This window comes from Mauremys reevesii, linkage group 2, assembly GCF_016161935.1.
Source record: "Mauremys reevesii isolate NIE-2019 linkage group 2, ASM1616193v1, whole genome shotgun sequence".
Lineage (NCBI taxonomy): Eukaryota > Metazoa > Chordata > Testudines > Geoemydidae > Mauremys > Mauremys reevesii.
Genome location: NC_052624.1, coordinates 262,887,362 through 262,915,297, shown reverse-complemented (window position 1 = coordinate 262,915,297; position 27,936 = coordinate 262,887,362). Strand labels below are relative to the sequence as shown.

Below are 27,936 nucleotides of genomic sequence, written 5' to 3'. Positions count from 1 at the left end.
GTGGTGGCAGCAGGTGGGGCTGGGGGATGCTCCAGGGAAGGCATGCAATGGCGGCAGGTGGGGCCAGGAGAGAGACCCGATCCCAAACATTGGTGGAGCCGGGCCCATATTGCTGGAGCCTGGGCACCATGGGCCCATATAACTCATCACCCCTACGGCTGGCTCTGCCACTAACCTGCTGCACCTGTTCCTATCCCACCCTCCATGTGTCTGAGGTGTTTAAGTTGTGGCCTTTTTGAGACAGGGATTCTAAGTCCTTCCTTCTCCTGTGAACAAGAGCTATGAGTTGAGGGCTAGTATAGGCATCTCTTACTTGCATTAGTGGGCATTTACTCATGCAAACAGTGGTATTGACTTCAGCTGGATACTTGTGTGAGTAAGTACTTCAGGGTTCTACAACCTAGCCCTCGGTTATTTGCTAAAGGCATGCAGAGAAGAAGTATAGTTATTAAAGGTGCCAAAAATAGCAGATAGGGGAAGTGACCAAACTATGCTCTTGGTTATCATTGTTCATTTCCAGAATAACTCCGTTCATTTATTTAACCAGAATTATTCTGGATTTGCGTGAGGGCAATTGAGAGCAGAAATTGACCAAGGACCACCAAGTAGAAAAGACAAATTTTGAATTTTGTCGGACACTGTAGTGGTGCTTTTGGGTTGGCAGATGCCATATAACCATCTGTTGCTTTGCCTAGATTTCTGGAGGTGGTAGTAACCATTGCAAATAAATAAGTCCATGGAGTTTTACATTTTCAAAGTGCTGTACAAACAGTAACTGATGAAATACCACAACATCCCTGTAGTGGGGTGGCTTCCCCACTCCTGGACAGCAGGTGTTAAAAGCAGCCAAGCTAGGCTGATTGGGGAAGCCACCACAGGTGTGGCCAGCTCAATTAGGGCCCAACTGGCCCTGATAAGAGGGCTGGGGGCCAGGAGCTGAGAGAGAAGGGCTGGCTGCCTGAGAGGAAGGTACCTGAACTGGAGCAGTGGTGGGGAATAGGGCAAGGGAGCTGGGGAACTCCAGCCTGGTAAAATCCCAAGCTGCAGGCCTCGGTGAAGGTCTACTGAGGTACTGGGGCTGCAGAGATAAAGCCCAGGGATAGGCGAAGGCAGCAGGTCCTACCCCCTTGCCAGTGATGAGTGGCCATTGCACAGCAGTCAGTCCCAGTGAACAGGGGCTAGATAATGACTGGCAGTAGCCACTGAGGCAAAGTGGGTGTAGAGGGTGGGGGTTTCCCTGGGATGGGGAGACCCAGAGTGTGGGGGTACTGCTGGGGTAGAACCCCAAGGTAAAGGGCACCAGGGTCCGAGAGGGATACGGGGCCAGCAGCAGGCAAGACACCGGCCTGCAGAGGACTCTCCGTATGCTGGAAAAGAGCTAATTCCCAGACAACCAGTAGGAGGCGCCGCACTGGTGAGTCTCAGTTTTGCTACAATCCCTGTCAGGTTATGTAAATAAATTGTCTCCATTTTACAAATGGGGTTACTGAGAGAGAGAAGCTGTGATTTGTCCAAGATCCCAGAGCACATCTGGAGCCAAGATTAATTCTTGCCAGTTCCTGGGCTGTGCTCATTCTGTTATATCTGACATACCAGAGGTGAAAGGATATTGCAGATAGCACTGCAACTTAGCTGTGCTCCAGGGTCTACTGCACTATGCTGAGGCCAGAAAGTAGGGGTAGGAGTGGAAGAGTAGCTGCAATAAGCAGCGTATTCTCCATTGAGCATGAGCTAATGCTGGCATAGCATAGAAGGATTAATTAATGCTGCTCTAAACAGCATTAACTAACCCTGCATGCTCTGTGACTCCCCTTGGAGGAGTCAGACAGAGCAACTAGTAGGTAGTGGGATTTAACATGGACAGAAGCAAGCTGTCTTAGTCCTGCCTGTGAGAACCAAAACATATGCACAAGGAGATACCCATCATGCATCTGATCAAGAAGAGGGGTGGGGTACAGTATTTTGGGTGGATCCCAGACCTTCTGAATGCTTGTTTATAGAGTTTTGACTCCTGCCAATTTGGTATCCTCGCTGGCGGTGCAATTTAGTAACTGCCTTTTTAATCCCATGAGGTTCTGCTACTGCTTTTTGTGTGTGTGTGAATGCTGGGCGGGAAAATAGAGGTCATAAAATTACTCTGTGTGTATTAATAGTAAAGTTCCTGCAAAAGCAAGAAATAGACTTTTTTACTAACTAGTGCTCTTTCCAAAAAAACGAAGAAAGAGGAATTGTGACTTGTGTAAATGACAGCTTTCTTCTGTATTCTTCTCTAAGAAAGTAATGACACACTTTCAATGAGCAGTTTATTTCTACAAGAGTGGGCTGGGAATCCGAGACAGTAGGATTCAGTGGTATGAGTAAGCAGTAGGAGGTGAGGAATTATATTGTAGGAAGGAAAAAAGGAATTTTCAGTCTCCATAGGGAAGGGATGGGCTCAAGCAGTGGGAGGTATGGTAGGAAGAAGCATGTTGTAATAAAATGAAGACAAGCAGGGCGGAAAAACAAAGTCAATTACGAGATTACAAAATAAGTTAAATAGGCTAATGAGATTTTATAAATATTTTCCATCTTCCTTTGTGTTCATAGTAAATTTAAATGGGGATTAAGCATGGATTCACAGCTGAATCAAAGTCCAATGTATTCCATATGCTTACTGGATATATACTTTTATAAACTGTAATAAGGAAAATGCAGATTTGTCTGGTGTATTGAATTCCTTACTGTGACATTTATACAGTAATCAAAAAGACTTTTCCCAGTGTCTGTCTTCAGGCTTTGTGCACTAGATAGTCTTTCTAATCTTCAGAAGATATTTCTGATGTTACAGTTGCTGTTTACAGAATTGAATCTCAAAGTAAACTACCAAACATTTACTGGCACGTTGCAGAATGTGATCTATAGTTCAAATTATACTACAGTTATTAAAATTAATTAACAAAGTATGTTTTGTGATGCACAACCCCTGCTCCTTTTTAATGTTTGTTCACCTTGCTTGATTGTGCAATGAGCTAACTGCAGGTAGACCTGCATCTGCGCACAGCTTATGGCAGGATCAGAGCCTTACTTACAAATTCACAAGATTCAGTCATTTGCAATGAGTCTCCCAGTCATTAGCATGACATTAGAGAGCTACTAATACTGACAAATATTAAAATATAATTATGAATCCTAGATGGAATTGGCAAATAACTGTTCAAAATAATTTGGCTGTCATGCTAGTGGTCTTAACTTTCATGATTAAATGCTGCTCTCTTTACGCAAGAAGGAGTTTGCATTTCTAAGGTCACAAGCTTATAGAATATAATAACATACAGCATATTTGGGGGGTGGAATCTGGATGGCACAAGGAATGGTAATGGATTATCTTTTATTCTAGATCAACAATAGTTAAATTAATCTCAGGTGTGGTAGGAAATTGACTACTTAGTGATATGTAAAATGAGCTAGTGGCCTGCAACTAGTTTCCAGTAGACAGGTATCTGTGTTGCATTAGTAAAATTCTTGTATGAGTAAAATTAAGCTTGTGCATAAATGACTGCAAGATGAGGGCCTAAAATGTTAATTCAGACTCTGTCCTTCATATAGCTGATTTAAGATTGAGCAGGTGTATATCCTATAGGTTCTTGGTCTATAGGAAAGTAAGGGATTTTTTTTCCCACTGCAAAGTAGACTTTTTGTATGATCATCAGTGGTATTAGAAAGATTAGATTGGTTTGATTGCTAAAGAATGAAATTGCCAATTTATCATTATTAGTAATAGTTTCAGCAATATCTGTGCTGCTATATTTTTCCACTACGAACTTGTGTAATTGTTTGACACTATTATTGTATCAATGACCTAGTTTACAGTGATTAATAGTAACATATGTCTAGACACAGATGCTATTTAATAAAGTAATATGAAACTTTAGCCTTAGAAACTTTGTTGTTTTAAATTTACATATAATCTGCATTTATGTACAAGAAAAAAGATAATTGTTATGGAGCCTGACAGACCAACTGCGTGGATTCTACTGACTTTATTGGCCACTGGATTTGTAGATTAGTGGAAATAGGATTACACAAACTTTGAAGCTGCTGCCTTTGCATATTACTAGTATTCCAATAGTACTTGTTACTAGGCAGCATTTCGATTCAGGCTGATCTGTCTGTGCCATGGGCAGCACCCTAAACTGGTGTAAATTGGCCAGGTTTGTGGAGCTGTACTGATTTACACCAGTTGGGGCTCAGGCTGCAGAAGCTGATTTATTCAAGTAGTTATAACAATTAGAGGCCAAACAGCCCATTGAAAGCTAGAAACAGACCGACTCATTATAGTCTGAGGGCTTGTCTTCTCTGCTGACTAAATCAGCGCCACTGTGAATGATGCAGTGGCGTCAATTTAGTGGCTCTGGTGAAGATGTGGTAAATTGATGGCAGAGCGATCTCCTGTTGATATCAGTTGTCCATCTCCCTGAGAGGAGGAAGCTATCTTGGTGGGAGAGCACATGTAAATCGATCTAAGCTACATTGACTGACTTAAGTTATGTAACTTAACTAGCCTACCTTAGATCAATTTACCTCCATGTAGACCAGGAGTGACCGCTGGACAAGTACACACATTGGTTACCTTGAATGGTCTTCCACTGGGTAAAGTAGTCCAGATCAAACCTTCATCTCACCGAGTTCCATAGGTGGAGATTTATCTGTGTCCACTAACCATTAAATCTTGTTGCATTGGTAGGGATGTGGCAAATACTCAGTTCAGATTCAATCTGTAGAATAATCCAGATTCTTGGAGGAAATGCAGAATTTCTCAGTTATTGGCTTCCGAAAATGTGGCCATCTACTATTGCATATGGCCTTTTACCTGTATCTTCCCCACTAGTTTGACTGATCTGTCAGGACACCCATCTAAATCAGTTGATATGAGACTGCTGTTTTCAATCTCTAGGGTCGGAATGAGCAAGGAAAGGGAAACACTGTCTGCTAGTGTCTTAGTGAGTTCCAGGGCTGCTAAAAGTGACTGAGAGTTCTTGTCAGGCAGACGTCCCTTGAGGGAATGCTGTCTGGCTTTATATTAGCTAGGAAGAAATAGGTTGAAACCAAGCACCTGGAAACCTACAAATGGCTTATGGAAAGAGTTAAGGAGTTTTGAGCTATCCATAAACAAAGAACCAGGTAGGCAGAGACGGATGGAAGAGGCTCGATGAGGCTTTAAAAGGTTGTGTTAAGATTTTGGAAAGACTTTTTTATTGCCTTGGGGGAATGTTGAAAACCTACTGAATTTTCAGTTGATGTACATGTGGGTTGAGGGTGACTAAGATTGTTGGAACCTTTGAGGCTCTCCACTCACTGTGGCTTTGGTTTGTGAACCTTTCTGACACTCAGTGAAGCTTGTCTCTCCTTTCCAACCTTTATGGGATTTTGTGGAGGGGACAGCAGCATTTAGGTTGTATGGGGCTATTTCTTGGCATGGGACAGCTACATTTGGGGGCTGTCTCCAATTTATGAGTATGGAAGATCTTGAAAGGGATTTAAATAGTAATTTAAAAAAAAAATTCATGGGGAATTTTAAGTTTTCTAATAGACATTTAGAGGTTAGGACAGAGTCTCCTGGTATTTGGTTTTTCAAATCTAAATAACAAAAACAAGCAGATTAGACTGTGATACACACAGAGCAGAACAGTGAGTAAAAATAGCACCTTCTTACTCATATTGCTTTTCCTAGTAGAGCGATTATTACTGCATACCGCTAAAGCATTCACTAAATATGTTTAAATGTTGTTTAACTGATCTATTTACCTCTTTAAGCATCAGGCAGTATTTCCACTGCAATTAGTAAAATTATGAAATATTTCTTGCCCACTATGCAAGAATACACAATACATTGTAGTAGAAAGCGAATGTAGATTTGAATTCAGATTTAGGTCCTGATCTTGCAAGCTGCGTGGTCAAGATCCTACACTCCGATGGAATCCCTTTGAACTTAGTGGGGATTTCTGTGAGCACAGAAACCTGCCCATATGGACCAGCTTGCATGACAACTAGCTTATACAAATTGAGCAATGAAAAGAAAAGAAATGGTTTGTGGCTCATATGGTTGTGAAGGAAAGCTTGAAAAAGGCTGAACAATCCTTACAAGCAAATAAAAAATAACTCCCTTATTACTAAAAATCATGATTTTTTGATATTTTGGGGGAGACTTGACTCATGATTTCTGAATGCTTAAGGCTGACAACACTGCTTCTGTCGTTCTCCTCTTCCTTCTCAATCATGAGAGTTCAGGGTTTGAAAAGTTCACTTGCCCATCGTTAGAAGGAAGCTTTCCCCAATGGTTTCTCCAGCAGCTGATGGCACCTAAGCTTTTTTTTGATTGAGAAGAACCAGCTAAATCTCTCTTACTGGAACAGTTCTGAGGAGAAGTGGGGACATGGGCAGGAGTTCCTCGTTGGGAAGGGAAGACTCAGAAACATGGGGAAGGGGTGGGACAGAATAGAGACACCTCTTTCACAGCAAGCTGAGAGGAGAGGTAAATGGTGGAGAAGCAGAAACACACATCATGAGTTGACTTCCACAAAACACCTTGATGATTTTTTCTTCCCTGTTGAGTTCTACTTAGTTGACCCTGCAGTTCTTGGAGACAAATTCTCAGTTAAGCTAAGGCCCCTTTACATGTGTTAGCTAAACACTATTTTTTCCCTTGAGTAATAGGCTCCTGTGAGGAGTCTAGAGTTGACCTTTCCAGCTAAACCAAAATGAAAGCTATTACCCTGTGTTGATTGTAGGGAAAAGGTTGGGTTAGCTACCACCAACCTGACCTTGACCTCTTTTCCTATCCTAGACAAATATTGAGAGAGATGGACACTAAAATTAAAAGGTGGGGGGGGGACCCTAAACTTGTCTGAGTAAATACTGTAGATGGAATTGACTTCTTTATTCTAAGTTTACTGAGAGTGGGGCAGAAAAAAACAGGCCAGTGCAAGCAAACATTCTTTGTATGTGAGAGAGAGAGGGTGGGCCTAGGGTTGGAGAAAAATAAAAGCACTGGGGAAGTAGAGGAGTGCTCCCGAAGCAAAATGAATTCAGCTGAGTGCAGTGACCCTTTTCATGGTGTTTTCAAGGAACAAATTCAGTACAACATTTGCTTACTCTGTGTTTAGTCTATCCTAACTGTTTAGGCATTTAACTCCCTGGTAAAGCAAACAAAAAAACACACGATGGCAAACTTGAAATGTCTTTTCCCTTCCTTCCTCATAATATCAACCATTTTGCAATGGTCTTTTCTTAAAAAGCTTGTGTTTGTTTGGAATAAGCCTCCTCCAGTAAAAAGCCGTTGGAATCTGAATCTGCCCATCACATCACCGTTAGCATCATTGCACATCTTTTACTTTGTGTCCTGAAGGATCCCACTATGCAGCGTAACTGAAACAGTACTAATGTTGTTTACCTCAAAAGGATGATGGGCTGAGTGGGAGAAATGTGATTTTAAGTAAATTAAAAAAAAATAATAATAATTTTAACCCTTTCAGGTGATGTTTATGCTTGCACAGAATCATGAAATGTTGGCTCATTTATTCCCTTCAGACATGGCACAGTGAGGAGCAAATCAAACTGGCCTCACAAGATGTCGTCTTTCCCTCCCTCCCCACAGTGAAAAATTAAATTAAAAATCTGCATTGTCTTTGGGCTGTGTGAAAGAAATGGGTAAGAGCAGGGATAGAGCAGAGGAGCTGCAATCCACAGGAGAATCAGAATGTTACCTGAGGCAGCATTAACTCCCACTGTGTGCTTTCTGTGTCTCTCCTTGAGAAAGGTAGCGCACAGATGGGGGTTGGCAGCCAAAGGCTACGAGAAGACTATTGGTCCTTTTGAGCTTCTGTAGCAGAGGCCAGGGCATTTAAGCGAGGATGAATAAGAGTACCTCCATGCAAGATCTATGGGGTTGAGTGCTCAGCTTTCTGTAGATTCCAGGGTTTGTGCGTCCTAATGGATGATCATTTCCTACCCATTCTCTGCCCCACCGCTTGCCTGGACCAGGGTGTGTCATGAGAGACTGCTGCTATACTAGTGTCAGAGCTGTTGCAATAATTTGTCCTTTTCTGTGTGCAGGAGGGGGAGCATATAGGCCCATGACTACAGCCAGCAGGACAATCTGCCTCTGACTTGAGGATGGAAAGTCCTGACCCAGTATATCTTCTCTTACCTTTCAACAGGAATAGCAAAAGGCCCATCCCTGACACCAGGGCAACACTTCCCCACTCTCTCACTCCCTGCCAAATTTCAAGCCTCTGCACTGAGGCAAAACAAAATAATCTTTCTGCGACTCTGAACCCTCAGGTTTTTCAGGTGGCTTAACGGTAACCACCTCTTCCTCCAAACACCGGCGTTTTCATCCTTTCTCTTGTTTGTTTTTACACTGGTCTACACTGCAGTTATGTTGATGTAATGCAGCTTTACTTCGACATAATTATATCAGTGTCTACGCTACAGCCTTTCTCCTGCCGATTTGTAAGTGCTCTATTATACCGACAGAATAACTTCACCTACATGAGAGGTGTAGAGCTTATGTCGGTGTAGTTAGGGTGGCAAAGTGTCTGTGAAGACACTGCCTTACTTACAAGGGCTGTCTTGCCAATTTCACAGCAGTAGCCATGAAATTGACAAAGTGAGGCAGCTAGAGCCCAGCTGCCCTCACTCCCCTGGAGAGCTGGGTGGGTGGGCACTGCTCCCGGCTGGGAGCTGGGCAAGAATGGATTCCGCTCCTGGCTGGGAGCCAGGGTGAGAAGCCCCAAGCAGCTGGACCCCCATTCAGGGCTGGGATTCAGGCAGCCATGTCAATTTCACTGCTTCCTTGCATCTTGTCTTTGATTAGGGTGTAAGCTCTTTAGGGAAGAGACTGTGCTTTTCTATATGTTTTTACAATGCGTAGCACAATGGGAAATAATCCTAATGGGACCTTTGGGTATCACTCCTGCACTTTATTACCACTACTACATTTAATTCCCTATTTTTATTTTTCCATTTCAAGAAAACATTTAATCCTGTTGGTTTCTATGCAGCACCACAACAGTTTTCTTTCCTTTGTAAAGGGATAAAGAAAAGACTATATTCTACTGTAGGAGAACATGGTTGAGATTTTCAATGATACTTTGCAGTTCCGTAGTGCCTTCAGTCTCATACACTGAATTTCCCCTAACTATACCTCCATGACTTCCAATCACTCTAATCACACGAGAGCCAACGGGCAGATGGAAGAAACTGCAGCACATTTGCAGATGAAGTAGCTTGTCCTACATCATGGAAGGTTTATGGAAGTTCCAGGAGGAAAACCCAAATCTCTGCTCCCAGGCTTGTGCTTCAACTTTGTTTTCTAACTGAAGTCTTCTGCTGGACTAAGACTTTGGAATCTCAGCTGTATAGACTTTAAAAGGGCATCTGGGATTTAATGAAAGGGCTTTCTAGTAAGAGAGTACCTGCTCCCAGGCTCTGGGCTCATGCTGCTTTAGCTTGGTTGTCCGTGACAGTTTTTCAAGGCTGATCTAATGGTGGGTAGAAATGAGACCAGTGTGTTAGAGCGAGAGAAGAAGGCAGAAGCACCAGTGTGTAGGCAAAGCAAAAACATTTTAATTCTATATTGTTTTCTTTACTGGCTCTTCAGTTCCATTCCCCCTGGGAAGAAATATTGAACAAAATTGCCTGCGCTAATCCCTTCTGCAGATAGAGGGAGATTGGACCATTAATTATAAATGTCTGAAAAAAGTACAGTAATCAGAAAGTAAAAGGTAAAAATCTGAGTACTTGTTTACATGAACAGGAAGCAGCCTCAAGATCAGTCTATTTGTAAGACTATCTGTTTCTATAAAAGGTTGTCAGTTCATAAATATGGGAATGTGCAATTTCAGAACAAAAGAACCCAGTTAAAATATCAACACAATTCTAAATTCCATAGCAAGTTTCTCTGTGTTTTCCTATTTCTGGTTGTGTGTCTTTAGTATGCATAGGAGTGTGTGTTCATAGAGGTGTTAAGTTCCTTTAACTTGTTCATATGGTGGAAACGTTAATTTTCAGTGGTGTGTAGGGTTTAAGGGGAGGCAATTAGCTGTGTACGTCATTATTCTCATTCTCTGGAGTAGCCTTTTTGATTTGCTGTGCATGCCCCATGCGTGTGTTCCATACTATTTAGGAATTGAAGTATACTTTATTAAGCAGAGAACTTAATGGAACAAGTAACATAAGGGTTTACATTTTAAAAAACAAAAAACCTTTCCATTCCATCTCAACTCAGTGTGACTGAGCAATAAATGTACGAGATGCATTTAGCTCATGCTGATAACACCTATATGATAAGCCACTTGGACCACAGAGATGCTCAGGTACCTCAGTAGCTATGCTACAATACCCTGAATAGAATAGTATTATGCAGTGTGTTCCTTCTGTTTCCTCCTCCACAAATGTCACATCTGGTCTCAATATCAAGCTTTGACATGATCAGAAGTAGCCCTAGATACCTGTGCCTATCTGTACTTCATGATAAATGTTTCCCGTATTAGACTATTTTTATTCCTTCCAATGCAGTGTTCTCTATAAGCCATATGTGTCAAATTTTCCCCAGCTATCCATTGCAATCTGAATCCTAATGGCATTGATCGTCCTGTCCACGCAGAAGATATTAACCTGTCACTTGAAGGTGAAGGAGTTGAGTTGCCCTCACGTAAGAACGATAATACTCGGAAGGTGCTTGAGTCAAAAGGGACACCCAAGAGACAGCAGGTGGAACCAGAAACATCTAAGGTAGGTAAATTAGATCACTGCTTATTTTACAGAACCCTGAAGTGTGCAAGCGTGTCACAGAAGACACACAGTCATGGACAATGAGAAAAAGCAACAGCGGGGGAGGAGGAGGGGGGGGAAGTGTTGCAACAATAGAAAAGTATAGCTACACTAGGCACATGCATAACTTGGTGCTTCCACTATTTTATATCTATCTATATGAAAAGATTAAAAAATAGTTGAATTGCTCTATTGCAGGCATTGCAAAAGAGGTAAGTTTGCAGAGGGATTTTAAAACAGGATAGAATGGTGACTGAGTGAACCGGCGTGGATTTGTGCTTTAACATGAGTTTGTGGTGACTGAGGGCTAGTCTAAACTGAAAAGTTCAATTGGCATAGCAACGTCTTTCAGGGTGTGAAAAATCCACACATCTGAGAAACGTAGTTAAGCCAATCTAATCTCCAGTGACAGCTGTGCTAGGTCGATGCAAGAATTCTTCCACTGACCTAGCTGCTGCCTCTCAGGGAGCTGGATTACCTACAGCGATGGGAGAACCCCGTAATAAGTGTCTATAGTGAAGCACTACAGCAGCACAGCGCTGTAGCATTTCTAGTGTAAACATATCCTGAGTTTAGTATGATGCATTAACTAATTTGAGGTAGGATGTACCCAATCAACTTCTCCACCTCTGACATCCCTGTGAATAGCCATACTTCAGATGTGAATTTGAAAGACCAGTAAATTGTCTGTTCTGATTTGTAAGTTGACCTGAATTTTTAGTTTCTTCTTCATATGCAGTAGAGATACTCATCAAATATAAGTGAATGCTCCAATCATTTTTGATATTGGAAAATAACCTGTCTCTATGTATGGTCATGGCAGATATGTTTTTAAGTGGAATGAAAAACAGAAGAATGTAAAATATTTTGGTCCAGATTCCATAAAAGCCCTGCTAATCTTCTGGATCTTGTAAGCCCTGAAAAAAGTCTGTGTGGGGGAGGGAGGGGGAGAGAAAGGTGGAGAGGAACTTCTGCAGAGTGGAAGACTGATATTTTTACCGAATCTGGTACTTCAGCGGTTACTAGAGCAGATAAAATGAAAGGTCAATAACAGTATTGTTGAATAACTTTGAACAAATAAGTATATTTCCTGTAGTAAATGATACAGTAAATTTAATAATGTATACACAACCAGTATGAACTTTACTTTTAGAATCAATTAACATTTGATATTTTGCACAATATCCTGGCTTGCTAACAGTAGAAGCTTACTGTGAATTCACCATAATAGTGTTTATCTAAGACACCTGCTTATAAACAGATGCAATTAAAACTCGCATCATCCTTTCTTCAGTTCTTCAATGAACTGAATCCAACCCAGGCTGACGGTAACAAAGTAGTTGCAATTTGCAGTCTGTTCAGTGGCTCAGGTCAAGTGAATTGTTGGCTTCACTTGAATCCTTACTGATTCAGGTTTCCATCTTTTATTTGCAGTCTCAACAAAGGGTATGTCTACACTGCAATAAAAAAAAACTTGTGGCACTGAGTCTCAGAGCCCAGGTCAATTGATTTTTTGGCTCATGGAGCTCGGGCTGCGGGGCTAAAAAGTGCAGTGTAGATGTTGGGACTTGAGCTGCATCCTGGGCTCTGAAACCCTGTAAGGGGGTGGGTCTCGGAGTTCTGGCTCCAGCCTGAGCCCAAATGTCTACACAGCTATTTTTAGCCCTGCAGCCTGAGCTCTGTGAGACCAAGCCAGTTAACTTGGGCCAGCCACAGCTGTGCCATGGGTCTTTTACTGCAGTGTAGACACACCCAAAGAAGCCAGATATGAAGTGGATGCTGAAACTAAGCTACACTAATGCATAGAAGTGCTTTCCTCAAGTCGAAATTGAGATGCATGGGCAGCACAATATGATGAAACTTGCAGTGCCGCTGTCTGTGCAGTATTTGTTCTGTTGATAATTTGAAAATTTAATTTCCAGGGATGTCTGTCAGGAAACCTGGAGGGGGAAAAAAAATGCTTCATTAGTATTGCAAAGTCAGCCATCAGAGTCATATGCACATAACTGTGCTGATCAAAGTAATCTTGTTAAAGAAGCATTTGTTTGTGCCTGATGAAAATATTTGTATTTTGTCTTTTGGATTAAGCTTGTAATAATTGTTAAGTATCAAACTAATAAAGTGGATTGGCTATTATTGGTGAACATGGTTCTGCAGTATTGGGTGATTCTCTCTCTGTTGTATCCACGTAGTATTGTTTCTCATCTGATCTGGATTCAGGTTTTCTCTTCTGGAGAGATCTAGATGAGTCTTTTCTAATTGTCTGCATCTTGAATTGAAAACATAAAATGCATTTTAATGTGATTTTGGGCGGGGGGGGGGGTAGGGGATACAAATTGAAGAAAGTAACTTACGTAATTTGTTTCCTTCTGTACAATGAAAGGATGAGAGAGTGGAGAAAAATACCGCAAATGGAACACTGTTGGTTTATACTCTTAATTTATGTTTTCCATCACAAAGATTGATTTATCCTTTCTTTTGTGTTCTTTTCTGGGTCTGTGATTGCTTTTAGTCCCTTGTGTTTAAATAATACTAATGCACACATCACATCTGTAGTTTTGACGTTTATATAATACATAGCAGTGCAATGTGATAAATGCAATTTATGATGTACTTTTGATCACCTTGCCTGACCTTTTCCCAATCATTCATCTCCATGGGCAGGGCCGCCCAGATGGGGGTGCAGGTGGGGCAATTTGCCCTGGGTCCCAAAGGAGCCCCCACGAGAATGTCGGAGGCTCCCTCCCGCCTCCGCCTTCCCCCATCCCCTGGAGCCTCAGTGCGCCGTGTCCAGGAGCAGCGCTGCAGCGGCATGGCTCCAGTGGGGCCTGAGCTCCTCCCGCTCAGAGCCGCATGGTAAGGGGGCGGGGCTGCGAGCTCCAGGCTGAGCGGCGGGAGCTCAGGTCCGGCGGAGCCAGGCCGCTACAGCGCTGTCCGGGGCTGCTCCTGGACGTGGCGCACTGAGGCTCCGGGAGAGGGGGATGGCGGGGGTATGTGGTTTGGTAAGGGGGCCGGGGTTGGATAAGGGGCAGGGAGTCCTGGGGACAGTCAGGGCATGGGGAGGGGGCAGAGGTTTTGGGGTTGGATCATGGGCATTACGGGGTCTGTCAGGACTCTGGGGAGGGGGGTGGATAGAGGTTGGGGCAGTCAGGGGACAGGGAGCAGGGGAGGGTTGTGGGGGGTGGGGTTCGGAGTAGTTTTGGGGGGCGGTCAGGGGACAAGGAGCAGGATGGGTCCGGGCTTCTGAGGGGGATGGGCAGTTGTGGGGGCAGGAAGTGGGTGGGGGTTGGATAGGGGGCAGGGCCAGGCTGTTTGGGGAGGCACAGCCTTCCCTACCCTAAAGCTCATTCAGCATTTTAGGCTTGCAGACAGCCATTTAACACAAAGAGCCAAGCTGTTATCTTTTCCCTTAGGGCTACCATCCCTTTCACTTCTCAAATGCCAAATTATAGTCTACATTTAATTTCAGTGCCATAGGGAGATTCATGTCAGGGGATGGTAGCTTCACTTAAAATTAGCCGCTTTAGATTAACCGTGATAGTCATGGGGGAGGGATCACAGGAGAAGAGCAATATCCTACACAACCTACCTCCTTCCCAACCCTACCAAGGGAGACCCCTCCCCCCCTACATTCCCCGAGGCTCCAGAGGGGTTAATTCAGTGGTTCTCAAACTTTTGTACTGGTGACCCCTTTCACATAGCAAACCTCTGAGTGTGGACCCCCCCCCCCTTATAAATTAAAAACACTTTTTTATATATTTAACACTATTATAAATGCTGGAGGCAAAGTAGTGTTTGAGGTGGAGGCTGACAGATTGCGACCCCCAGTAATAACCTCGTGACCCCCTGAGGGGTCCCAACCCCCAGTTTGAGACACCCCCCCCAGGTTAATTTAATTTTAGCACCCTGCATGTGCTATTTTGAGCATTTCAGTTTTCACAACATAGGCTCATCTCAGACTCCGGAACAAACTCAAATGCTCAGTTTGTCGAGTATGTACATAGTCTATACTAAAGACAAACCCTCAGTAACTGTCTCCAGTTTGTGAGGGATTCAGTGGAGCCTGTCTCTAGGAAACAGATAAATGCATGGAGGTTAAGTCCATTAATGGCTATTAGCCAGGATAGGTAAGGAATGGTGTCCCTAGTCTCTGTTTGCCAGAGGCAGGGCCGGCTCCAGATCCCAGCGCACCAAGCGCGCGCTTGGGGCGGCCTCCTGCGGGAGGGCGGCAGGCGGCTCCGGCGGACCTCCCGCAGGCCTGCCTGCGGAAGGTCCACTGGTCCCGCGGCGCCGGTGGACCTGCCGCAGACGTGCCTGCGGAGGGGCCGCTGGTCCCGCAGCTCCGGTGGAGTATCCGTAGGCATGCCTGTGGGAAGTCCACCGGCGCTGCGGGACCAGAGCACCCCCGCAGCGTGCGCCCCCCTGCTTGGGGCGGCGGAAATCCTAGGGCCGCCCCTGGCCAAAGGGTGGAGCTGGATGGCAGGAGAGAGATCACTTGATCGTTACCTGTTAGGTTTACTCCCTCTGGGGTACCTGGCATTGGCCACTGTTGGTAGACAGGATACTGGGCTGGATGGACCTTTGGTTTGACCCAGTATGGCTGTTCTTATGTTCTAACCTAAATGAACCCAAAATTATGGAAACAGATATGAGTCAAGGAAGCCAGCTGAGAATCAGAAACCTGGAAAAATCTCTGACTGGATGGGCTCAGGCATTTGGTCTCAACGTGAGGTGGTTCAAAAGTTTTTGAATTTTTTTTTAAGCAGTTTTTTTTATTGTTTCTTTAAACAATCAAACACAGCAAGCAGCAAATATTTGGCCACACACTTCTGAAACCCCAAACCATGTTCAGGTTTTGGCAGACTAATTTCAGCTTTTCAATTTAAAAAAAAAAAAAAAAAAAACCCACAACAAACTTTGAAGGAAAGCAGACATTGTCCGTGATTTTTTTTTCCTGCTTTTTAAAAACCCCTAGTTTTCAATCCAGAAAAAGTTTTGACGGAAAATATTTGTCCAACCCTTTTAATGAGCTTTAGTGCCTTTTAGCACTAGCTGATGCTGAGAACCAGTGATACCTTGTAAAGGTGACTTGAAAAGAAGTTTTTCTCAAAACTGGGTTTGTGCTGAGATGCGGAAAGTTTTTAAATGTTTATTTTTCCCGGGGGGGGGGAGGTGTGGAAGTGGGGGCCCCCATGAGAATATAGTATTCTATAGTATTGTAACTTTTTTTTTATGGAAGGGGCCCCTGAAATTGCTTTGCCCCAGGCCCCCTGAATCCTCTGGGCTGCCCTGTCCATGGGAACCACTTTCAACATTTGAAATCCCTGGTAGCCTCAAGCTATTGCCATTAAAATGATAGGCCAGCAGCTGAGGGGGCCACCAAGGTGGAGGCTCAACCACTTTTTGGCTGGGCCAAAGCTGAGTAGCACTGTAACCCCATGCTTCAGGTTGCAACCCCATTCCCTCAAATTTGGAGTGTGTGTGTGTGTGTGTGCGCGCGTGGGCTCATGGGCCAGGGGAGTCAAGCTGCTGTGGGGAAAGGGGAGGAAGAGCATGCCGGAGAGGGGAAGGTGGGGGGAGAATCTGTTTTATACACACACACACTTTGAATGGTGCTCTATGCTTCCTCCCACCTCCCCTGCCCTGATTCAAACAAAGAGACCATTCCACCTGCCAGAGTAATATTTTCTTCTTGTTCTTACAATGGTTTGAGATGCAGCATGGGTAATATTTCATCATGGACCATTGAGAGATTAAAAGGCCAGTTTTTGCAACTCATCAGGGCTGTGAAGGGGTACCTTATATTATTGGACAAAGAATGAAATATACAGCACTCCTAGTTCTGGAATGTCCTATGAGATCAGATTTGTATGTGTATGGAGGGGGCAGAGAGGGCTGTGGTGTTGCATAAGTTTTGTAAGTTTCTAAAATGCTGTTTGTTCTCATAGTAACTAAGGCATCTGATTTTAAAGATGAATTGATACGGAAAAACAGAAGAAACCTTCTATCCCTCTTTTCCTGCAGGACATGTGGCAAACACCAAATACACAAATGTGGTATAAAGCCTTTAGTGGCATATGGTTGGGTTGATATGGATAGGTCAGTGAGACTCCACCCAAGTACAGAGACCACAAAAATTGATACGGGATCAGAGTGTGTTTGTGCATATGCACATGTGTGTGATTGCTTTTAATCTTAGCAGTATGTCAAAAGGCAAACTTTAAAATCTACACTGCTGAATGGACCTACACAGAGCTGAAGTCTCTCTTCCTTTTGGTTTTTCACTAACAGCCAAGGATGGTTTCTTAATGTCATTTCTGCTGGCTCCTATGTCCATCTTGATTTTTTTTTTCCATTTCCTTCCTGTCTAGCCCCAAATTTTCTGATTTCTTGTTCTCATTCACAAATTTTAGTTCATGATTTTGAAAGCAGCACTATTCATTGTGAGCCAGGGTACTAGAAACTGGCCCTTCCTTTCCTAAGAAGAAAACTATTCAGAAAAGTTTGATTCTCCTATACAGAATATATACCTCATGTCACATATTGTTCTCATTATGCCATAACTGTTGGCAAATATTGCAGGCTGCCTAATGGTGACCAATAGAACTGCAATTAAACTTTTTTGTTTAGCTGGTAATTGCAGTTTTATATTTGATTTGGAGACAAATTACAGGTGTTTCAAATCTGCACAAAAACTGTAAGAAAATAAAATGGTAGATGAAGTGATACAATTTTCTGTTGCCTTTTGTTGACAAGTGCTTTATAGATATCAGTGTGCTGAACATTTTTTTTTCTTCCTTTGTAATGTAGCTTTTAACATTTTGGGGCTCTTTATATTTTTCCATAATCCTGTTATGAAAAAAGACCTCAAACATTGAAGGTCAGAGGCTGAGAATTCTAAACCAACTACTGTTCCCTTATCTCACCTCATCAGGCCAAATATCACCACTTCGAGTAGACAGGAGCAACTCCATTGACTTCATGGAATTCTGCTTGCTTATGGCAGTAGTTAGTGTGTATTGCAGCACAGAGCCATTAACATGCCTTGAAGCATGCCTCTGAGCACAGAGGGAGAAGGCGGGTTCTAAGTGGCACCTGTTAGGTTGATGTTGATCCAGCTTTGGTGATGTGTAAGGATATTTTGTCTTGACGATGTGTAAAGAATTTTAGCCGTTAACTTCCATTTTTAATGGCAGAATAAAGGAAATGAGCATCCAAAACAGAGAATTCCCCCAAAAGCACAAGTTTTTGCATTAGTAACTTTTTTATAGTAGGACTACGTTGTCACGTTAAACAGATCCCGTTACAATGGGGCTGTTATCTCTCTCACTCACACACACACACACACACACACACACACACACACACACACACAAATGAGGACTTTTAATGATGGAGTGGGTTGATTTAACTCAATGTTCTTGCTTGCTGATTTAAAGCTGTAATTTAAATCCTTGACTTTAATCTTGTTTTGTGTACTTTATTTTCCTAAAGATGCATTGATTCTCATTGATTGGTAACCACTGAAAAGTTGATTTGCAACTAAATATAACCCTTATGCTAAATTTGGTTGAGTATTTTTTTTAAACTAGCCAGGAGGATACACTATCTATATCACATTTATTTGGGCAATTATATAGCTTATCTTACATTTATTCAGATTCTTAATTTTTGCATTTGTATTAAGGTGAGTGATGCATTTCTTATTTACTAGATGATTGATCTTGTACTTGTCATTTATGTCAAGCTCTGTTTAGATGGAAATTCAGTTAAGTGCATGACAGCAGTATTTCTTTTTTTAAATTGCTAAATAAAACTACCTTCTGTGCTGGATAAGGAAAAAACTCTGTTTTATCTAAACATGTTTTGCATCTAAAACTGACTGATTTATTACACCAAAGAAGTAATATCTGTAGTTAACAGATTGAACTGATTATTTCTGATCACTATGTTCTTCACAATTTTAGAATAAGTAGATCTTCTCCTCACACCTAATTTCTTGTCATAGTTTGGAAGAAGAAAACAGGCTTTTCTGCTTTTTCAACTCACAATTAATTTCTTAACTTTGAATGAAATAGTCATTGAACTGAACCAGTTGAATAAACTGAAATGGAGGAAATAGTCTTTCTGTCTTAGCAGGAGAAGCTACTGCTGTCAAAAACTGGTTTAGCATTTCAACAAACTCTGATTCCAGATGCTTAGCTAGTGACTTCCATCAGTTTAGTGGTTTGACTGTCTTTAAAACTTCAGCAGCAAACATTTATCACTTAATATTTTTCAACATTTAATTTAACTGATTATAATAGATTATAGTGAGCAAAGGCTTTAACATAGGCTGTCATAATGTCAAATTTAATTTTAAATATGTTTTAGTTTTAAACATAAACCTGTATTCCAAGAATTAAATCTGATTTTAAAGTTTTTTAAATGGGATTTTAGGGTTTGTTTGGTTTTTTTTGGTTTGAATCCTTTTATTATATCTGCCTCGTTTAAGGGTGAATTGACCAGATCTCACATGGCTCTAGACTGGTGGCCAATGTCACTCTTCCAAAAGAGTTATTTTTATTTATTGAACAGGATGTTCTTGTTTTAAGCTTTTCCCTTTGAAAAATGACAGGGAGGAAAATATGCTGGTGGGGTGGCACCAGGATATCCCTGCAAGCCTGAGGCTGAAACCCAGGCCAGTTGGCTGAGGTTAACAGACATTTCATGATGGGGGGAGTTTCACCAGAACCCAAATAGCTCTGTTTTATATAGCTAATTTCTTAAGATAAAACCCTAGAGGAAGTAAATTTAATGTGGATTGTCTTTCTTTATGAATGATAGTTATAGTGACACACAACAGCTTTTCCTGCTGTATAGTTACAGAATCACAGTCTACAGGACCTGCAGCTCTGAGTATTGAAATGGTTCAAAAAATTTTTGTTTGGCATGTACTATAATGTAGTTCAATTGACATCATTACGTTACTTTCGTTCCACACAAAAGCTTGCATCTGCAATTCAACAAATGACTGATATAAAACAGAAGTATTCACATTATAATATCAAGCTAAAGAGAAGTATAATTTAGATGTTCATGACTGTGAGCTCTCTTTGTGTTTGTACATTAGTATGAAAATATAGCATGGACTCTGGTTATTCTGTTTTGAACAGTGAAACAGAAAGATACAACTACCTCTGCCCACATGAAATGACTGGGGTCTTTTCATAATTTGGTGATTGGTCCAATTGATGCAAATATCTTTATAGAAATTCCATTTGCCATATATAACATCTCTTCTTAGCTCAAGATTTCAATGAGAAATAGCTAGCAGAAAAAGAAAGTGTTGTCTCCCTTCTGTTGAGCAGGAGCAGATATCCTGGGTGTTGCAGGTAGGTTCTTATTGGAGTAGAAATCCAGTGATGTGACATGGAGTCTAGGTATATTCTTAATGACATGGGTTTATTTTACACTATCGTTGGGTCTTTTGCTCTTTACACAACTAACATAATATGAAGAAACCACATGGCACGGTGGGGCCAAATAATTGACAACAGAGAAATCCTAGCTACATGAATACACTGCTGATCTGACAGGTTGTTGGTGTCTTCTGAAACTACGATGACACTGAGGCCCCTTATTTTTGATCTAGCGCTCGCTCTCGTACATTCGTGCGTGTGCGTGCGCACACACACACAGACTTTGCTTGCTGAGCTCTGTCTTGGGACATCTGGACTGGAGAAGCTATGTCCAACTCTGATTCTCTGGGTGGATCTGTGTCAATATGATTCCCAGGGTAGATGAGACTAGCCTGGGCCTGGTGGGGCTCTTCACAACCCCCAGCTCAGGACTGTGCCTAAGAGACACAAACTAGCCCTGGTTGGTTGATCTGTATATCTGTTGTTAGCTGTATTGGAGTAGTGCCTAGGAGCCTTAGTCATGGATCAGGACCCCAGTGTGCGAAGTGCTGGATAAACACAGAACAAAGAGATGGTGCTTGCACCAAAGAGTTTACAATCAAAGTATAAGACGAGAGACAATAGGTGGAGACAAACAGATGGGGGAGCATAAGGAAACAACAAGCCAATCTATATCTGTGTGGCTTCTATTCTCCTGCCAAGGCAATCAAAAGGAAATCTTGGTATTTGTATTCTTCCCCATAATACTAATGTGGGTTTGTGCAGGGAGAAGAAGAGCCATTACTGTATATGCTGCAGCAGTGATTAGTAAGCATATTAGTAAACAGCAAAGGTGACAATACTATGGAAATAAGCTTCAAGCTTTATTCTCTTTGTAATATTTCCACTGTAGACAAATAAGACATAAACTCACTTTATAAAGCTGAATTTCCTGTCTGGGAAAAAGAGTGCATAGTTTAAAAGTGATTTTGTGTGTGTGTGTGGTGGAGGGGAACTGGTTCCCTAAAGTATGCACCTGCTGTAGTTATTCTGCTGCTGATGGTTTTTCACCTCACTGTGAAGCTGCCCAACAAAAAGCCTTCCAAAAACTTGTTTTGTACATTGAAGCAGCTCTAAATGGGTTTACAGATGTGGCTTCGAGAATAAATCAGTATTTTAATGACACAATTGCCTGGATGGGGAAGAAAAATATAAAAATGCCTGTAAAATATAAAATCCTGATTAAAAGAGACTGTAAAAGCACAATCAAGACATAGTAAAGAACCAGTTTATTGCTTAAAATAGGAAAGCAGTTTTATGCTTCACTGCTGGCACTCCACCCTCTCCCAGCAGATCCTCATCTGTATTATAACAATAGGTACATTAATCTGCAACGTTATTTCACTAGGTACCTCCTACAAAACTGATTAGCAGTTTCAGTAGTTCACCTTTTTAAATAGGAAATGTTTTTTATTTCTCTTTTTTGAAAATGGTTTTAGTTGCTTATTTGTGAAATCCCTCCCAGAGGTACAAAAGGGACCTGGGAATGCCTATATTCTGTAGCAATGATAGATATGTAAAGGGCATTTCCAGGTAGCTACTGTAACTTTGGCCTGGATTTGACCAGCTTGTTAACTTCCATTTTTAGTAATGTGATGGTCTAAATAGGGTGACCAGATGTCCTGTTTTTAAAGGAACAGTCCTGTTTTGAGGACTTTTTCTTATATAGGCACCCATTACCCCCAACCCCTGTTGCTGTCTGGTAACCCTGGATCTAAAGAATGAAGTAATCTCATTTAAAAATGTCCTGAAATAGGTCATGTAATGCAGTGTAGGTGCAGTGTTCCATGTCTGAACTGTATATCCAAAATATAAATTACACTCCTTTTTTAAAAGAAGAAACAAGGGTTTCACTTTCTTAGACTGGTGTTATAATGAGGCCTGGTATACACTGCCACAGTAAATCGATCTAAGCTACGCTACTCCAGTTACATGAATAACCTAACTGAAGTCGACATAGCTAGATCCACTTACCACAGTGTCTACACCATGCTGTCTCCTGTTGACTTACCTTATGCTTCTCGGAGATGTGGAGTACAGAAATCGACAGGAGACTGCTCTCCCATTGCTTGAGCATGTCTTCACCAGACCCGTTATATCAATTACAGCATTGTCGATTTAGCTCCGTAGTGATGATGTACCCTCAATCTGAGGGTATGTCTGCACTGCACATTACACCTGGGCTTTTACTCAAGCTTGAGCACAAGCCCCTCTTCTGTCTGCACACACATCAGGCTGACTCAGATCAGCAAGTATTCAGGAACTGGGACCTAGAACCCTGCAGGGGGCATAGGTCAGAGCCTGAATCTTGCTGTGACTCAGGTCCAAGCTCATTTTTGCAGTGTGAACACAGGTCAATCCACAGACCCAAGTCAGAATGACTGTGTAGTGCATTATGGAGGCATTAGCATGTCTGCAAGACTTGGGTCCAGCAACTGGAAAGCCAGGTTTATGGTGCAGTGTGGAAGCACAAGGATGGGCTTGGAAACACAGACCTGGACTTAGTGTGCAGTGCAGGCATACCCTATATGGCTCACCTTCTTTGTCAGTATTAGTAACACTCTATTGCACAAATCCAACTCACTTAACACAAAGTCATGTTCAGTCTGAATGCTAATTTTAGAAATACAGATGCAGTCTTTGTATGCTGGATTAATTTTCCCAAATCTGTGGATTTCCTGGGAAGCGCTTTTTTGATTTCCAGGACTCAGGAAATGACTGCTCTTAGGGCTTGGCTACACTTGCAAGTTGCAGCGCTGGTAGAGGCTTTCCAGCACTGCAATTACACCCTGTCCACACTTGCAGGGCACAACCAGCGCTGCAACTCCCTGGCTGCAGCGCTGGCCGTACACCCAGGTCTGCTTGGGGTATAAGGGTTGCAGCGCTGGTTCTGCAGCGCTGGTCATCAAGTGTGGACACTCACCAGCGCTGTTATTGGCCTCCAGGGTATAAGGAGTATCCCAGAATGCTTTTAACTAAATTATTCCCTTTGTTTTGTTATGCAGCCTCTCTTTGTTTTGTTGTCAATTCGGAGCGGGCTCCGTGCAGGGCACCGGGAGCTGCTTCAAACATAGCTCCTGTTTGCTGTCATTAATCTGTAACTACTGTCAACAATGAAATGAGATAACCCCTGCAGGGGTTGAGTGTTTGCTTTGCTTGAGAGAAACGGGGGGAGGGGGCAGAGGGGGGAAAGAGTATGTTGGATGCAGGCTGTTTGCAGTTAACAGTAAGGGGGTGGGAAAATTTTCTGATTTTGCCCAGTGTCGGTTCCAAAAATCCACTCTCTCTCTCTCTCCCCCCCGTCCCTGTCACACTGCCCCACACCCCCCTCTTTTGAAAAGCACGTTGCTGCCACTTGAATGCTGGGATAGCTGCCCATAATTCATCACTCCCAACAGCGCTGCAAATGCTACAAATGTGGCCACACTGCAGCGCTGGTAGCTGTGAGTGTGGCCACACACCAGCGCTGGCCCTGCACAGCTGGACGACCAGCGCTGCAACTACCAGCGCTGCAGATTTGTAAGTGTAGCCATACCCTTAGATAAAGAGAGAGGTTATGGCACCCAGTTGGGTCTTGGGTGATCTGTTTCTAACTCACCCACAGATTTCCTGTGTGACCCTAAGTGACTTGCTGTGGGGTATGTCTACACTGTAATTAAAAACCCATGACTGGCTCGTGGCAGCGGACTTGGGGTAAGGAGCTGTTTAATTCTGGTGTAGATGTTCGGCTTGGGCTGGTGCCTGGGCTATTGGACCCTGTGAGGTGGGAGGGTGCCCTGAATAGCAACACCATGGTTAGACAGCCCCTTATCCTGAGCCCCACAAATCTGAGTCAGCTGATACTGGCTAGCCATGGGTTTCTAATTGCAGTGTAGACATATGCATAATCTCCCTGTTAGCTCAGTTCCAAATCTGTTTAGCCCTAATTTTACAATCAGTTTGTAAGCACCTAGAGGATAATAGGTAATAAGTAATAGTTTGCATGGATTTATGAAGAACAAATCATGCCACGCCAATCTAACTCCCTTCTTTGATAGGGTTACTGACCTTGTGGATGGGGGGCGGGGGCAGTCACCGTGGGGGTGGGGGGGAAGTACTAGACGTGATATTTCTTGATTTGTCTTTTGAAACAGCCCACGTGATAGTCTCATAAGCAAACTAGGGAAATGTGGTCTAGATGAAGTTTCTATAAGGTGGGTACACAACTGGTTGAAAGATTGTACTCAAAGTTATCAATGGTTCACTGTCAAATTGGGAGGGCATATCGAGTGGGGTCCCACAGCGATCAATCCTGGTCCAGTACTAGTCAGTATTTTCATTAATGACTTGAATAAGTATGATTTGGAGTATGCTTATAAAATTTGCAGATGACATCAAGCTGAGAGAGGTTTCAAGCACTCTGGAGGGCAGGATTAGAATTCAAAGTGACCTTGACAGGTCTGAAATCAACAAGATGAAATTCAATTAAGTGCAAGGAAGGAAAGGAAGGAAAATTAAATGCACAACTACAAAATGGGGAATAACTAGCTAGGCAATAGTACTACTGAAAAAGATCTTGGTTATAGGATCATGAACTGAATATGAACCAACAAGTGATGCAGTTGTGTAAAAAGGCTAATCTAATTCTGTGGTATATTAGTAGGAGTGTCATATGTAAGACATTAGAGGTAACTCTCCCACATTCCTCGGCACTAGTGAGGCCTCAGCTGGAAAGATGTGGACGAATTGGAGACAGCCCAGGAGAGAACAACAAAAATGGTGAAAGGTTCAGAAAACCTGACCTAGGAGGAATTTTTTTTTCCCTTAAAGGCGGGGAAGGGAGGTGCGGAGAAAATACCGGGAAGGGGGGGGCATGTTTCTTCTTGAGAAAAGAAGACTGAGGGGTGACTTGATAAGTCTCTTTATAACAGCCCTTAACGTATTTGAAGATCAATTGTTCTCCATGTCCACTGATGGGAAGATGACAAGTAATTGACTTAATCTGCAGTAAGGGAGATTTTAGCTTAGATATTAGGAAAAACTTTCCGATTATAAGGATAAATTTAAGTACTGGAATAGGTTACCAAGAAGATTTTTGGAATCCCTGTCACTGGCAGTTAAGACAAACACCTCTCAGGGATGGTGTAGGTTTATATGGTCTGGCCTCATAGCAGGGGACTGAACTAGATAACCTCTTGAGGTCCCTTCCAGCCTTACATTTCTGTGAAAACTGGTTTTCAATGGAAAATCAGGGTGTGTGTTTTTTTAACTACATTAAAATGTTCAAGGCAAGTATGTGCTTTCCATTCAAAGTTTTGAGATTTTTGTTGAAAAAGCAAATGTCCTGCAAAATAAAAATCTTTCAGTTTTCAGCTGAAAACCAAAATATGCCACAGCCGTGCATAATGGGAGCTGAAGTTCTGTTGCCTCCTGATAGGGTGACCAGATCACCCAGGTCAAATATCGGGACGCGGGGGGGCGGGGCGGGGGCAGAGCAAAAAAAAAAAAAAATCTCCCACCCCCGATTCCTCCTCCCTCCGCAAGCGCTGGAGGGAGGCCCGGGAGACTCAGGGGAGCACGGGGCCGGGGTGAGTGTGAGTCCAGCCTGGCCCCGAGCAGGCAGGAGTCAGGCACGGTATCTGGAGGGAGAGTACGGGGTGGCCTGCGGGGCCAGGCAGCAGCTGTTCTCCCCACCTGGGCAGCAGGACTCGGGAGCAGCCGCTGCTGCAGCTCCCACTGCCGCGGGGGGAGGAAGCAGCCGCTGGCCAAGCTCGGCAGCTGCGGCTCTGGCGCCCACGAACCCCCCGAGCCCGGGCCTGCTGCGGGGACCCAGCGCGCACACTGCGCATACCCAGCCCCTGGCCACTCGCGTCTGGGCTGGCTCCCCAGCTGGTGCAATCCTGCGGGCGGCCTCGGAGTGGGGGCAGCAGGCCCCAGCCCCCCGCATCCCGCTCGGGTCCTGCAGGGGAACGAACGGGACTGGGCTGCCGATGCCTCCGCCACGGGATTGCACCAGCTGGGCAGCCAGCCCAGACACGACTGGCCAGGGGCTGGGCGCAGCATGCGTGCTGCTGGGTCCCTGCAGCAGGCCCGGGCTCGGGGGGTTCGGGCCCGGGCACCAAAGCCGCAGCCGCCGAGCGCCACGTGCTTGGCCACTTCCTCCCCCCGCAGCAGTGGGAGCTGCAGCAGCGGCTGCTCCCGAGTCCCCTGCCCAGGTGGGGAGAACAGCCGCCACCTAGCCCCACGGGCCGCCCCCCTACTCTCCCTCCAGGTACCGTGCCCGAGTCCTGCCTGCTCGGGGCCAGGCTAGACTCACACTCACCCCGGCCCCGCACTCCCCTGAGTCTCCTGGGCATGGCATGCTTGGAAAGAGGCGGGGATTTGGGGAGGGAGACAATGGGGCAGTGAGGGGGCGGGGATGGGGGCGAGGATTTGGGGAAGGATCCAATGGGGGAAGGAGGGGGCGGAGTCGGGGCAGGGGAGGGCGCGAGCCCTTCGGGCTCCGGAGCCTTTGCTTGTTTGTCCGGTGTCCCGACCTAACATTGGTCGGGACGCGGGACAAACAAGCAAATATCGGGACAGTCCCGATAAAATCGGGACGTCTGGTCACCCTACCTCCTGACCCCATTTTCTTTTAAGGTTGAGCTCCTTGGCTGTACTACATCTGTTTTGATGCACTATGGTCAGTGACCCCTGTGATGCACCACCACCTCTCTGCAAGAAGGGTGCATCGTGCGCAAAGTAGTTCAATGAGGGAGCCCATCCTACAGAAGAAAATGGGAGCATGAGGCACTGCAGCAGCATTTCCAAACTGATGTTTGTTTTTCAGTTGAAATTTTTTTGGTATTTGAATTTCTGCTGAAAATCTAAATTTTCTGTGAGAGGTTTAGACAGTGTATTCATCAATTTCTCTTGGCGGTAGCGGGTAATTTTGACCAGCTTTGATGGTAATATTTCCCTCATCTCTTGCTTATTTAGATGGCAACTATTTTCAGCTGTTCAGAGCTTGGCACAGTAGGGCATCCAATCTCAACTGGAAACTCTAGGTGCTACCATAATCCAAATAATATTTATAAACTAAGGAGGGGTTTTTAATATTCAATATGTGCATTTAATACAAAAGCCCTTTGGATATTTTCTGAATATATGCTTTAATCAAAACAACTCCCACCATTTCTATTCCAGGGTAATTCACAATAGATTCATTTGCAGCTGATGCATTATTTTTTAAAAGAACCTCCCCCCCCCCACCGGTATCTTTCTAACATTTCTCACATACTGTTACCTTCAGCTGGTGCATCACCACTTGAGCACCACTAAGACCAGAGGTGAAAGTAAGCCAGTACAGTACAGTACGGCGTACCGGCAAGAGCCAGTACACCATGCCAGACCATACCAGCTTCCGCAGTGGGGATTTAAAGTGCTCTGGGCTGCCCGCTGCTGCAGGCTGTCACCTGTGTGGGGTAGGTAGGCTTAACCAGGCAGGATCCAAGTGTAGAAGGGCTCTGTGTGTGTGGGGATCCAAGTGTGGGATGAGAGGATTCTGTGTGGGACAATCTGGGTGCAGGCAGCTCATTGGGGGGGGGGTCTAGTTGTGGGGGGATCTGGATGCACAGAGGTTTGTTGGTGGAGTTCCAGGTGCAGGGGCTATGGGACTCTGCAGGGGCTTCCAGGTGAAGATGGTTAGGGCTCGGTGTGGGGGTCT

General features: G+C 43.8%; 1 protein-coding gene across 10 annotated transcripts in view; it reads left to right on the top strand.

Annotated features, from left to right (window-relative positions):
* The window catches only part of SAMD12 (sterile alpha motif domain containing 12), a 220,619-nt gene that overhangs the window by 6,058 nt on the left and 186,625 nt on the right, over positions 1-27,936 (top strand). For 9 of the 10 annotated variants that reach the window (XR_005595225.1, XR_005595227.1, XR_005595226.1 and 6 more), the window contains exon 2: positions 10,595-10,773. The exons of the other annotated variant lie outside the window; for it this stretch is intronic. Coding sequence is in view for 5 of the 9 variants with exons in the window: in XM_039527940.1 (XP_039383874.1) it covers positions 10,595-10,773 (179 nt within the window). In the remaining 4 variants the exon portion in view is untranslated. The remainder of the gene's footprint in view (positions 1-10,594; positions 10,774-27,936) is intronic. 10 annotated transcript variants of the gene reach the window in all.